At 31.5% G+C, this 11,286-nt stretch overlaps 1 protein-coding gene across 2 annotated transcripts; it reads left to right on the top strand.

Moving 5' to 3' along the window:
* LOC114408982 (acyl-protein thioesterase 2-like) lies at positions 1–5,445 on the top strand. 2 transcript variants are annotated; one of them, XM_028372228.1, is made up of 10 exons: positions 1–132; positions 847–932; positions 1,084–1,198; positions 2,183–2,219; positions 2,359–2,428; positions 2,640–2,744; positions 3,801–3,951; positions 4,035–4,117; positions 4,824–4,917; positions 5,003–5,445. In XM_028372228.1, exons 2-10 carry the CDS (start codon positions 902–904, stop codon positions 5,091–5,093), a joined length of 777 nt encoding a protein of 258 aa, XP_028228029.1. In that variant the 5' UTR covers positions 1–132; positions 847–901; the 3' UTR covers positions 5,094–5,445. The 2 variants fall into 2 exon arrangements, with proteins under 2 accessions (XP_028228029.1, XP_028228028.1); XM_028372227.1 differs by having other exon boundaries at positions 4–194.
* Positions 5,446–11,286: the final 5,841 nt, after the last annotated feature.

The raw sequence follows: 11,286 nt of genomic DNA, 5'->3' as shown, positions 1-11,286 counted from the left end.
CAGCTGTATGCTTGGGGCTTTGTGTTGTGTAAGAGTGAAGAGTGAAGAGTGAAGAGTGAAGAGTGAAGTAACAAAACAAAAAGAGCGGAGGGAAAGTCGTGGGAACGAAGAAGCCAACAAAGACAAATCAAGGTGAAAAGGAAAAAGCCCTTATGCTTTTTTGAGTTTGTTTCTCACCAGCTTGAGTTGTTTAGGTTTGTGCAAAGAACAAAACTTTGTTCACTTTTCCATTTCCTTTTAACCTTTCAATCTTCTTTTTACTTTCAATTTCTTTTTTATGTAAGATTCTGGTATATATATTATACAAAAAGAGAAATATACCAGCAAGTTCATACCACCAAGTATGAATGTCATAATTCCAAAGTGAAACTTTCAACTTCATTCACTTAATGCCATTTCGCACATTATATCTTTTGGAAAATTCAAGATGGCAAATGCTAAAAAAAAGGATTTTTTAATAACCAAATATTCTTCTTGTTTTCTTAGGCCAAGTGCTTTCCTCGCTTTACTCAATTTCCACGAGAATAGATTCTCCAATCTTATTCTCTGTGTGTTACAAAGTAAAATACTTACCTTGGCTCCTTCTCTGCATTCTGTGCTACATTGGCTGTGGATTCTTGTTCATAAAAGGGTTAAGACTTTTTTTTTAAAGAAGTTTTTTTGGCTCCTTATGTTTCTATCTCCTTTTCTTGAGTGCCTTTCACTTTCTGTCAATTTTCAACGAGGTTTTGGCTAGTGCTGTAAGCAGGGTAGCTGATGCAGATTCATTGATATTATTCTTTTCCTTTGCCACCCTCACATTTGGTTATAAATAGAGATTGATGTTGTTGGTGCTCTTCATTGCAGAAGCTCATCTTAAGCATTGTGGCAGACCTGAGTGAGCATTTTTTGAGTGGAAAATATGAGCTACAGTGGCTCCTCAATGAGTTCTGGTCAGTTTTGTGATTCCACATTTTCATGCCATCTTCATTGCCCTACATATGCACACTACATTTATTGATTTACTAGTGAACCTTTCTAGCAACTCTATCATCTAGGATTTCTGGCATTTTTTAAATGAACTTTATTGCTGCCATGTTTCAGGTAGTGGATCTTCTAGAAGGACATTTGAGTTTGGAAGGACCCATGTGGTCAGACCTAAAGGGAAACACCAGGCAACTATAGTTTGGCTACATGGCCTTGGTGATAATGGCTCAAGGTACATTGATAACAATATAACATGAATATCTTATGCAGTTATGGTTTAATGAGGGATGCTATCTTTATTAGAATTGGAATACATCTGGAGATTTATTTAAGGGAAAAGTTTTCTACTTTTTGAGCTGGTTGGCAAATGGAATTAAAAGTTTGTATTTTGAAAAACTCATTGTACTCACAGCAATAAACTGCCATGTATTTTCTCAATGTCTGTCCTTGTCAATTTTTGCATGGTTGAACAGTTTGGAGTTGGTGATGTTTGGAATTTTATATTTGTATAGGTTACTCGTTTTTCACTGGCTAACTTAATTGAGTGGATACCTTCTCATGCTTGAGAATATGCCTTCAATGAAATGGTGGTGGTGGATGTGTTTTCTTTTAATAAATTTAATGGAGTAAGGGAATGTCAATATCTTGTCCTCTCCTGGTGATGTTTGTTTATTTAATAAGTTCCTAGACTCCATATCCTCTTTTGGAAGATTCTTGCCAATTTGATTTGGTGGGATGACACAAAGGTACTGCCAACCAAAAAAGTACTATAAAATTCATTTTATTTCATTTTCTAGCTTGAAAGTTTGCAGTAAAGGAAACCTTGACTCTGAGTTTTTATGTGCCAAAAAATAGAAAGGGGACCACATCACTGTCTGTGTTGTTACCAAAACTTAAAGGCATGTAGATACTAATCACCAAAGGATACATATAGACCCGATGCTTAAGTAATAAACTCTTGATTTTCATAATTTTGAAATCAAGTTGATTAGTGCTTATATTCATATTCATATAATACAAATTATGCCATTTATTAATACGTGGTCCCAAAATTAGGTAGGGGTGATATAATTCTAATGTGTATTTAATCTGTACTAGCAGAACTCTTAGCTCATAAATAGTTCTAATATTTTTTACTTTAACTTGTTTGTATAGCTAGTTGACAAGTTCCAGATTAGCCTATGGTGAATAAAATGGATTTTATTTTGTTTTGCAGCTGGTCCCAACTCTTGGAAACTCTTCCTCTTCCAAATGTAAGAATAAGCATACTTTGTAATTTTTTCAGTAGCTACTGCACAGCTGATGTTTCACCACATGCTAGTATGCAATATTTGGAAAGCACGTGTACTTGATAATCAGTTGCCATTTATTTTCTTGAAATTTATGTTACAGATTAAATGGATTTGCCCAACTGCTCCTACACGGCCTGTAGCCTTATTTGGTGGATTTCCTTGCACTGCTTGTAAGATTCAATGCTTGAAATTCTACTGTGTTCACTCGAAAACACCATTGTTCTCTGACTATTTTCTTTTTTACTACAAAATTTGCTTCTACACTGCAGTGATATATGTAGTGTTCTTTGCTAACTTACTGTATATTCAGTATAGGACTATAATGTCAACTTGTTTTTAACTGTCAAGAACAGTCTAATTTGATTGAGGCATCTCTACCAGGGTTTGATGCTGGGGAGATTTCAGAAGAAGCTCCTAGTGATTTGGAGGGGTTAGATGCTTCTGCAGCACACGTTGCCAATCTTTTGTCAACAGAGCCTCCAAATAGTAGGTTTTCCATGATCACTTGAGAAACTCATTGATATGATCTGCCATAGTTTTTTTGCTTGATGGTATGATTAACTACAGGAAAGGATCCTCTCATGACATGATAGGTCATGTACAAGTTTTGTATGTGTCTTTCACCTTATTAATTTTTATAGGGCCCCATTTATTTAATATCCATCATGAGAGAGATTGACACAAAACTTGCACATGATCTTGTCATGTGAAATTTGAACATGAGAGGATCCATTCCCAATTCACCACGTTAACTAAATTGGTAATAGGAAATGTCGTAACAGAAACTGTTATATTAGTCTCTAAGATCACAAATACAGAATACATCTCCCTACAAACAGTTGCTAACTTTTAATCTGTTTCTCCTAAGCCTTATATGGCTGGGTACATGATGTGAGCTATTGCTTATGTTAATGTAGAGTGAAAATAAAAGGGTTCTCCTATATTTCAAGTGTTCAATGAAATTATAAAACAAGATTTGAAGATTATAGAAGTAATCATGTATGTTCTAAACTATTTTTGTTTTGTAGATTCCATTTAAAAATTCAATATGGTATTATAGTTGTCCCGTAGAGAAATTCACTCTATTGATTATCCTTTGGCAAGTATTCATACCGTGAGTACTGTCTAATTACATGCATACTTGTTTGAGACTTTGGGAAAAAGAGATAGAGCATTTTTGTTAAGAAAACCACAAGAACTTGTTTAGATGTATGCTTCAGTAGCAACAGAAAATTACTTTCTAATTTCTATTCAGCCGCACAGAATCTTGTATGATGGTATAACAAGAAAAAATTGCAAGCTTAAAAGTCCATAAAGTTTTCCTGAGCCGTTGAAATAACTTTCCACATTTGCCATCAATAAGATGTTTAGATTTATATACTTCTACATATTGAGTGAAGTTATTGAAGTAGTATTTAGTTAATTAATAAATTAGAGCAAAGCCAGTTATTACATTTATATTGTATTCATGGGAATGTTTTAACTTTTAACTAAACTCAAGTTGCTAGTGATTTGACTTAAATACTACTGTTTACTGTACAGTCAAACTTGGTATTGGGGGCTTCAGTATGGGTGCTGCAACTGCACTATACTCAGCTACATGCCATGTTTTGGGGCACTATGGTAATGGAAACATTTACCCTATCAACTTAAGTGCTATTGTTTCTTTAAGTGGCTGGCTTCCTTGTTCAAGGTTTGGTTTCTACCATTTGTCATAGTGAATATGTAAAGAGCTATACATTATATAATCCACTCAGAAGCTTCTAATTGATCCAGGACCTTGAAAAACCAAATTGAACGATCACGTGATGGCATAAGGCGTGCAGCATCGTTGCCCTTATTTCTCTGCCATGGAAGAGGTATTCATAAGTTCTATCATTTATCATTATAGCTTAAAATTTAAATTGTTATTATTGGGAATCTTTTCCTTTCCAGTTTCCACTTAGTTGGCCTGCAGACAAGTTTTGTTTTTCTAATCAATAAGACAATAATTCAGAATTAAACATCTTTCTTAATACATGTATATCAAAGTTGAGATTCTAGTTTTATTCTTTCTCTGGTCAATAATCTGTAGTTTTTTTTTTTTTTGGAAGGCGTCAATAATCTGTAGTTCTGCCCTGGTCAATAATAACTCTTAGGCACAAAAAAACAAAGAAATGCCTTGTAGGAGTTATTGGTCAAGACTCTTGACCTAAACTTAATACTGTCTGGGAAGTGAACACCTTGCTTGAGTTTGTCCTGACTGACCACATGTTGCAATTACCAGTCTGAAATTCGCTGATTCTTTTATTTACCATGCCAAGATCTTCATTTGGTTCAACTTTTTGACAAATGTGAATTATCAGAACTTCTAAAAAAAATTAGTTCATTCTTTACAAATTGGTTCAACTTTTTTTTGACAAATGTTCATTCTTTGACAAATGTTCTAGTTAGTACTAGTAGCCAAAATATTCTTTGGTTTCATCTTGTGTTGTAGTTAAGACTTCAAAGTTGTATGATAAAATCTTCAGTCATGCAGGATGGACCTGATTTTATTCCTGATCAATACTTAAATTGTTATTGCAGGTGATGATGTGGTTGCATATGAACATGGGGAGAGGTCTGCAGTGACCTTAAGTTCATCAGGATTCCAGAATCTTATATTTAGGAGCTACAATGGGTATTCTTCTTTATTCTGCAAAGATTATTACTGTCATATTTGCGGATGACATTAGTCTAATGAATAATATATTCTTGCTTTGCAGGTTGGGTCACTATACAGTCCCTGAAGAGACTGATGAAGTTTGCAGGTGGCTAACTGCAAATTTGGGACTGGAGGGGTTTCGGTTGAACTAGAGAAATAAAGCTCAACAAGGTCAGATTATAAAACCTTAGTTTTAGGCAATGAAAGAGGGGCTATAGAATACATAGTGGTGTGGTGTAGTGGGGTATATTGGTAAATGGCATAGCCGCTTTGTTCTCTCTCTTATATTCTCATGGTACTAAATAAATGTTTTTGAATCCAAGGGTCACTCACTATCTTTATTGCTTTGGGATTTGGGAATGCTTTGGTGGAAGGACATGGATAGTTTCCTTCACATCCAGCAAATTTTGTTTATTTCATTCGGGCATGGATATGTAGTATGTTGCTTTCTGTATTCATATTCTGTCTAAATAAAGTCAAATTTTAGTAAGTCATATTTATAAATATTGCCTATGATTTCATTATAGATATATGAACAGAAAAAACCTATGGTTGTTGGTGGGTATGTGAATGATGACAATGTTTCTGTGAAACGTCCGCAAACAATTTGGACCCTGCCTCTCTATTCTTGAGAAGGTCCTCCAACAAATGCTTACTTTCCTAAAGTTGTTAGTTTGGATTAAAGTCTGTAAAATGAACTTTATTTTGCAAATTGAGTTTGCAAAATTTGTTCTTTCTTTACTTTAACTTCAATGAGTTTTAAGGCAAAATTAACGTTAAACTCAATTTATAATCATATTCAACTGAAAATCAAATAAGAGGTTTTTTTAGTTTTATTTTACTTTTTGAATGGATGTTGGAACCTCTCAACTGAAGATCAAACATATTCAGTAAGGTTTTTAATTGAAATTAAATATTTGGTTTTATGACGGAGATTTTTAAGATTAAAACCCACGAGGGAAAACAATCATGATTACATTAGCTAAAAGCGGAAAAATAAAGAAAGGATGGAGCGAAAATGCGAAACTAAAAATCCCCCCTCAACAAACTAGCCAAACTTTGACTTGGTTCGCTTCTCGGAGCAATGTCTCTATACATAAGAAAAAATTCTAAATTATTTTTTATTGTAGAATAATTGAATATAAGACATTAAATGTTTGGGATAAATCAATGTCAACAATGTTAAATGTTACGAAAGTTATTTATATAAATGCATTATGAACCCATGTGTTTACTTGTTATTGAATATATAGTAAATTAAGAAATAAAAAATTAGAACTTCAATGGAAATCAAAGATGGTTGGTGTTTTATACAAATTCGTAGTCTACACAAAAAATACAAAATACATAGTGAAAATCAATATATAGTAATAGTCTTCTCTAACAAAACAACTGAAGCATACCACCCACTATACATTTAGGCATGAAATCTTCTATTTTTCAACAAGGTTGCAATATGATTGTTTTTTTTAAAAAATCATTTTTGAGCTGCAAACTTCAATGGGCTCATCAGAATTTGATGGAAACTCAAAAAGAAACGGGAGTTGGGCTATTTATGTATTGGGTTAGTTTCGACCGAAAAAGATACCGCGCTCGTGATAGTGGGTCCCAGAACATGATAACCTCTTGTGAGAGATTCTATTTACACTTTTATTTTCTTTCTTTGCACATCCTTTGCGTTTTTGTACTTTTAACTTATCCAAATCAAACCAAACCAATAATATTAATAAGGGTGTGCGTGTTCATTATATAAAAAGGCTAACATGACACTCATTTAAGCATTTTATTTCATATACACGTTTCATTGAAGTTTATATTTTAAAAATTGAATTTTTATGTTGTGTTTGGCTATTTGCTATAGCTGAATCGATTAAGTCTTAGGGTTTTATTTGATGTATTTTCTCTAATTTTGTCTTTACATATCTTATTTTTCTCACGTACGGGTTTAGAAAACAATTATATTAGTGATTTTATGAATATAACTATGACCATACTTTTTTCCAAAAAAAAAAACTATGAAACATACTATGAAATTTAATATTTGGAGTTTAAGACATCCATTAATAAGAAATTAAAATGTCTGTAAGAATGCATCAGTCAAAATTGAATCATCCAATCTAATCTAACTCAATCTGTAAGGGGTATGTTTAAACTCCACACTAAATTGATCAATCTAATAGTCTACACATGCCTATAATTAGATGGACTGACATTTAACCTCTGTTGCTTAAATTCACAGTTAAAGAGGTTAATTTGCGGAGTAAGGCACCCATTTCTTTTAAAGAGTTTGATGCTATACAATTGTAAAATAATTTTAGATTATCATTTAATTATAAATCATTGATAATATATGTATAAAAGTTAACAAACTTATTATAAATAATAATTTATGAATGAATAATAATATAAAATTATTTTATATCGTTAGTCTTTTTCCCCTCTTTTTTAAATACTTATTTTTTTGACAGATTTAAATACTTAATTTATGGGTTGACACAATGATTCTCATGTTGATGTGAATCTAAAAAGGATTTTTTTTAATGTGAAAGTTAAAACACTTTTGAAAACATTTTTACTTTTCATGTGGATAAAACTGCAAATTTTCTAATTACATTCATTTAAACTACACGTTTTACAAATAGGAATTACAATAATTTTTTGCATTATCTATTATTTTCTTAACACGTCACCCATCTTTTTTTTTTAAGATTCTCATGCAAGGTAAATTAATTATTGTATAATTATATCATTTACAACATTTGAATATGATTATGCCACTTGACTCCATTTTTTTTCCAATTTGATACATTTTTAAGAATTAAAAGAGACAAAAAAATCCACCTTCTCATTTACCCAACAATTAGGACTTGTTTGAATACACGTTCCATCCTATTGACTCACATTCCAAATTACCATTTTGTGTGAAGCAACGTAATTTCTCAATGTTACTTGAAAGTTCGTTTGAGGAATTGAAACGAAAAAATAAACACACACTTATTAGGATTTGTGCACAATTACAAAAGAAAAGTAGAAATCCTGATCCTAGAAAAAATAAATCCGGAGTGCTTATTGCAACTCTCGTTTGATAAAATTTTATAAATTTTCATTAAATTATTAATTCAATTTCATATTTTAAATTAAAAATATTTTTAACGTAAGAATAATGGTGACAAGAATAGAAACAACTAGAATTGTCATAAAAATCGACCCAGCCTAATGGCCTGACAGGCTAGTCCAGGTCGAACTTATTAATTTGCTGTCCAAAAAGAATCGGACCCATTTTGCCTAACCTAATGAACTTGACTAGGTCGATAAAATGCAAGTCTAAAAATTATTGAGACTATTTAGTTTGGTATTTTTTTTCTTATAAAATACACATAAATTAATTAATGTAGAAAGAAAACAGTCAGTTTAGCTTGACTCGACGAGCTAGCAAGTTAGTGGCCCATTAAAAATACATACTTTGAGTAAATCACCCGTTCGGTAGATAATTTTTAGTTTATAACTTTTATATCATCATTTGTATAAGTTATTTCTACGATTCATGGGATAAATGATTTACTTTACATATAATAGTGTTTTTTTAGAAGATACAGATAATAGTGTTGATAACCTGATCAAAGTGTCAAGATTTGCCTAGCTATCCTTTCGTCTAGTCAATTATAATTAATAGTCTTGACTTATCAAGAGTTTCAAGTTAAATCCTTTTATTAATTAAGTTCAGTCCATGTATGTTCAACTTAAGTTTTTTTTTTTTCAAAAATATTTTGTCAAAAAGTCCTTTAAAAAACTGATTATTTTTTTAAAAATAAACTAAATTAAACTCACATACATTTATTTAAGCATTCGCTTTCTTCAAAATTATTTAATAATATTTAAAATTTATTATAAGTCATTCAATTTATCGGAAGTAAAATGATTGAATAATATATATGCATTATATTAATAATAAATAGAAAAATATTATCATATGATTACCTTTTAATATATTTTATTTTTTTCTTAAAAATAATAAAACATGAGTTTTTAGTAACATTGCATGTGAGCTTTGTATGATTATAGTTTTCAATAATTTATGCAAAACTTTAGTAAAATAAAAATTCCAATCCCTTGGCTTTATTTAGGTAGTTTTTGATATATATATATATATATATATATATATATATATATATATATATATATATATTCGAGAGTTGAGAAATGTTATTTGAAGCTTATGATATTTCAAGTAATTTTGGTAGAAAACTGTGTAAAATCAAAGAAGATGGACATTTGGGGACTCTCAGAGCATATTATAAAAGATATTGGAGGTCTAAAAAGTAAAAGAAAAGAGAAAACTTTTATCATTCTGATGGCGTCACTCACATCTTTCTACCAACTCACGTGCATGCAACCATAAAAAAAGGAATTATATATGTAACTCTAATAATACATATATACATTTTATTCAAAGATTATATTTTTCAATATTTGTAATTGGTTTTGTGCGTGTTGTACCCAAAAAAGGTTGTGTGTATATGATACTGACGAAGACATATATATTTGGAAACAGTTAAAACTACTGTATCACATACAAAAATTTCTTTCTTCTTTTTACATGACATTACGATTTCTGAAACTAGACTTTTCCTTAAAATAAAGTGCATGTAATGTTTTTGTTCCTATATGAATATGTAAATTTTAGAAGTACACATACACATGTACGTAAGTAATAAAGCACAAAAGCGTGGGCTGCGTTTCTGATATATATATATGTAGGTTAATTTTTAAAGGCCTTAATTTATATATATAATTAATTTGAAATTTAAAATTAGTTGATAACGAAACGAGAATCAAATATATCTGTTGGTAGTGTATACAATAATGAGATTAAATGAAAAGATAAAGTAAAGAGTAGAAGTATACGTTATGCGTCCATGGGTTTGGTCATATGGTCATGCATGGAAGCATTTCCCAATGAGAGAATCGAATCGGTACTCTCTCCCTCTCCCCTTTCTTTTTGCTTTCACAGCCTTCTTTATCATTCCCCAAGAAAAATGGTGGGTGATTTCTATTAGTTTTAAGATTTTCCTTCTTTTTATTTTGTTGGGGGTTTTCGTGCTATATGTTTTTTTTCCCTCTTTGCTATGGCTAATTTTTTTCCCCTTTAAAAAGTGTGAGAGAATATGCGATCGGTAATGAGGAAGGAAAAGAACATGACAGCGAAAAAGCCATATCAGTGTAACGAAGGGGGGAAAAAAGAAAAAAAGAAAAGCTAGATGGTCAAAATTTGAACCTCGAAGACTTCTCTTCCATCATCATCAACTTCGACTATCTTTATCGAAACTCTACCAAGTTTTGCTCCTTTCTTTGATTTTTGAACTATTCCTTCAATTCCAATCAGCACTTAGTCATCAATGAGAATCGTTTCTCTTTCACTAAGTGGCATCGTAGTAGTGCAATAATTTGAAACCAAGGACGTTCCTTGAAGTAATGGCCATGCAACTTTTACTTTAACATCGCCTACGTCTTGGAGCTATACATAATTTTACCCTCTAGATCTTCAGCATCTGACATGCACGAGTGATCCTGAACTTTTTTCAATTTTAATAATATACACATAAACACAGTTTTTTATGTTCGGTCCAAAATCTCGTCGCCACTATCATCAATAAAATCTTTCTTCATATTCAATGGTTGGGACAAAATTAAAGGGTCTTCATGTGTTACAAACAATTCTCCCAACATGAATTACTATTTGGGACCACTTTAAAGAGTAGGATTAGTAGCTTAATATTGCTTAACTGACATCTATATAACCCCCAACATGATTATACACCTTTTTTCACATCTTCGTTCTGTTTAACGATTTTATAGTACGTTGGGAAATGGGAACAAACTCGTAAAATTCATTTAATTAATTAGGTTGGTAAAGGAGGAATGGAAATTACTTATGTAGACATTTTACACTCCATGATCTTGATCATTAATTAGGTTAGTAAGATGGAGAGGAAATATGTACAAGATTTACGTAGTAGGTAGCTAGGCCAAATGTTCACGTATAAAAAAATATTAAAAAAAAGGAACATTACATAATAAGGTTATGTGATATTATAATACTTTTGACTTACGCCCAAAAGAAATTAAGCCCCAAGTACAAAAGAGGAATATTCAAAATTGAAAAGCAGCACCGATTTTTACCATATAGTTTTGTGACGACCCTTATAACTCCCGGCCAGGTTCTGAAAGTATAATATTGAAAGTAAGACATGACACCTCCTTGGCAATTATTATTTATGAATATGGGAATATAAGCTGGGCCACTACGCACTGGGGTCAACAATCTCTGATCTTAAGGTTTTTCCT

This window comes from Glycine soja, chromosome 4 (assembly GCF_004193775.1).
Source record: "Glycine soja cultivar W05 chromosome 4, ASM419377v2, whole genome shotgun sequence".
NCBI classification, from domain to species: domain Eukaryota; kingdom Viridiplantae; phylum Streptophyta; class Magnoliopsida; order Fabales; family Fabaceae; genus Glycine; species Glycine soja.
This window is presented reverse-complemented; position numbering and strand designations above follow the sequence as displayed.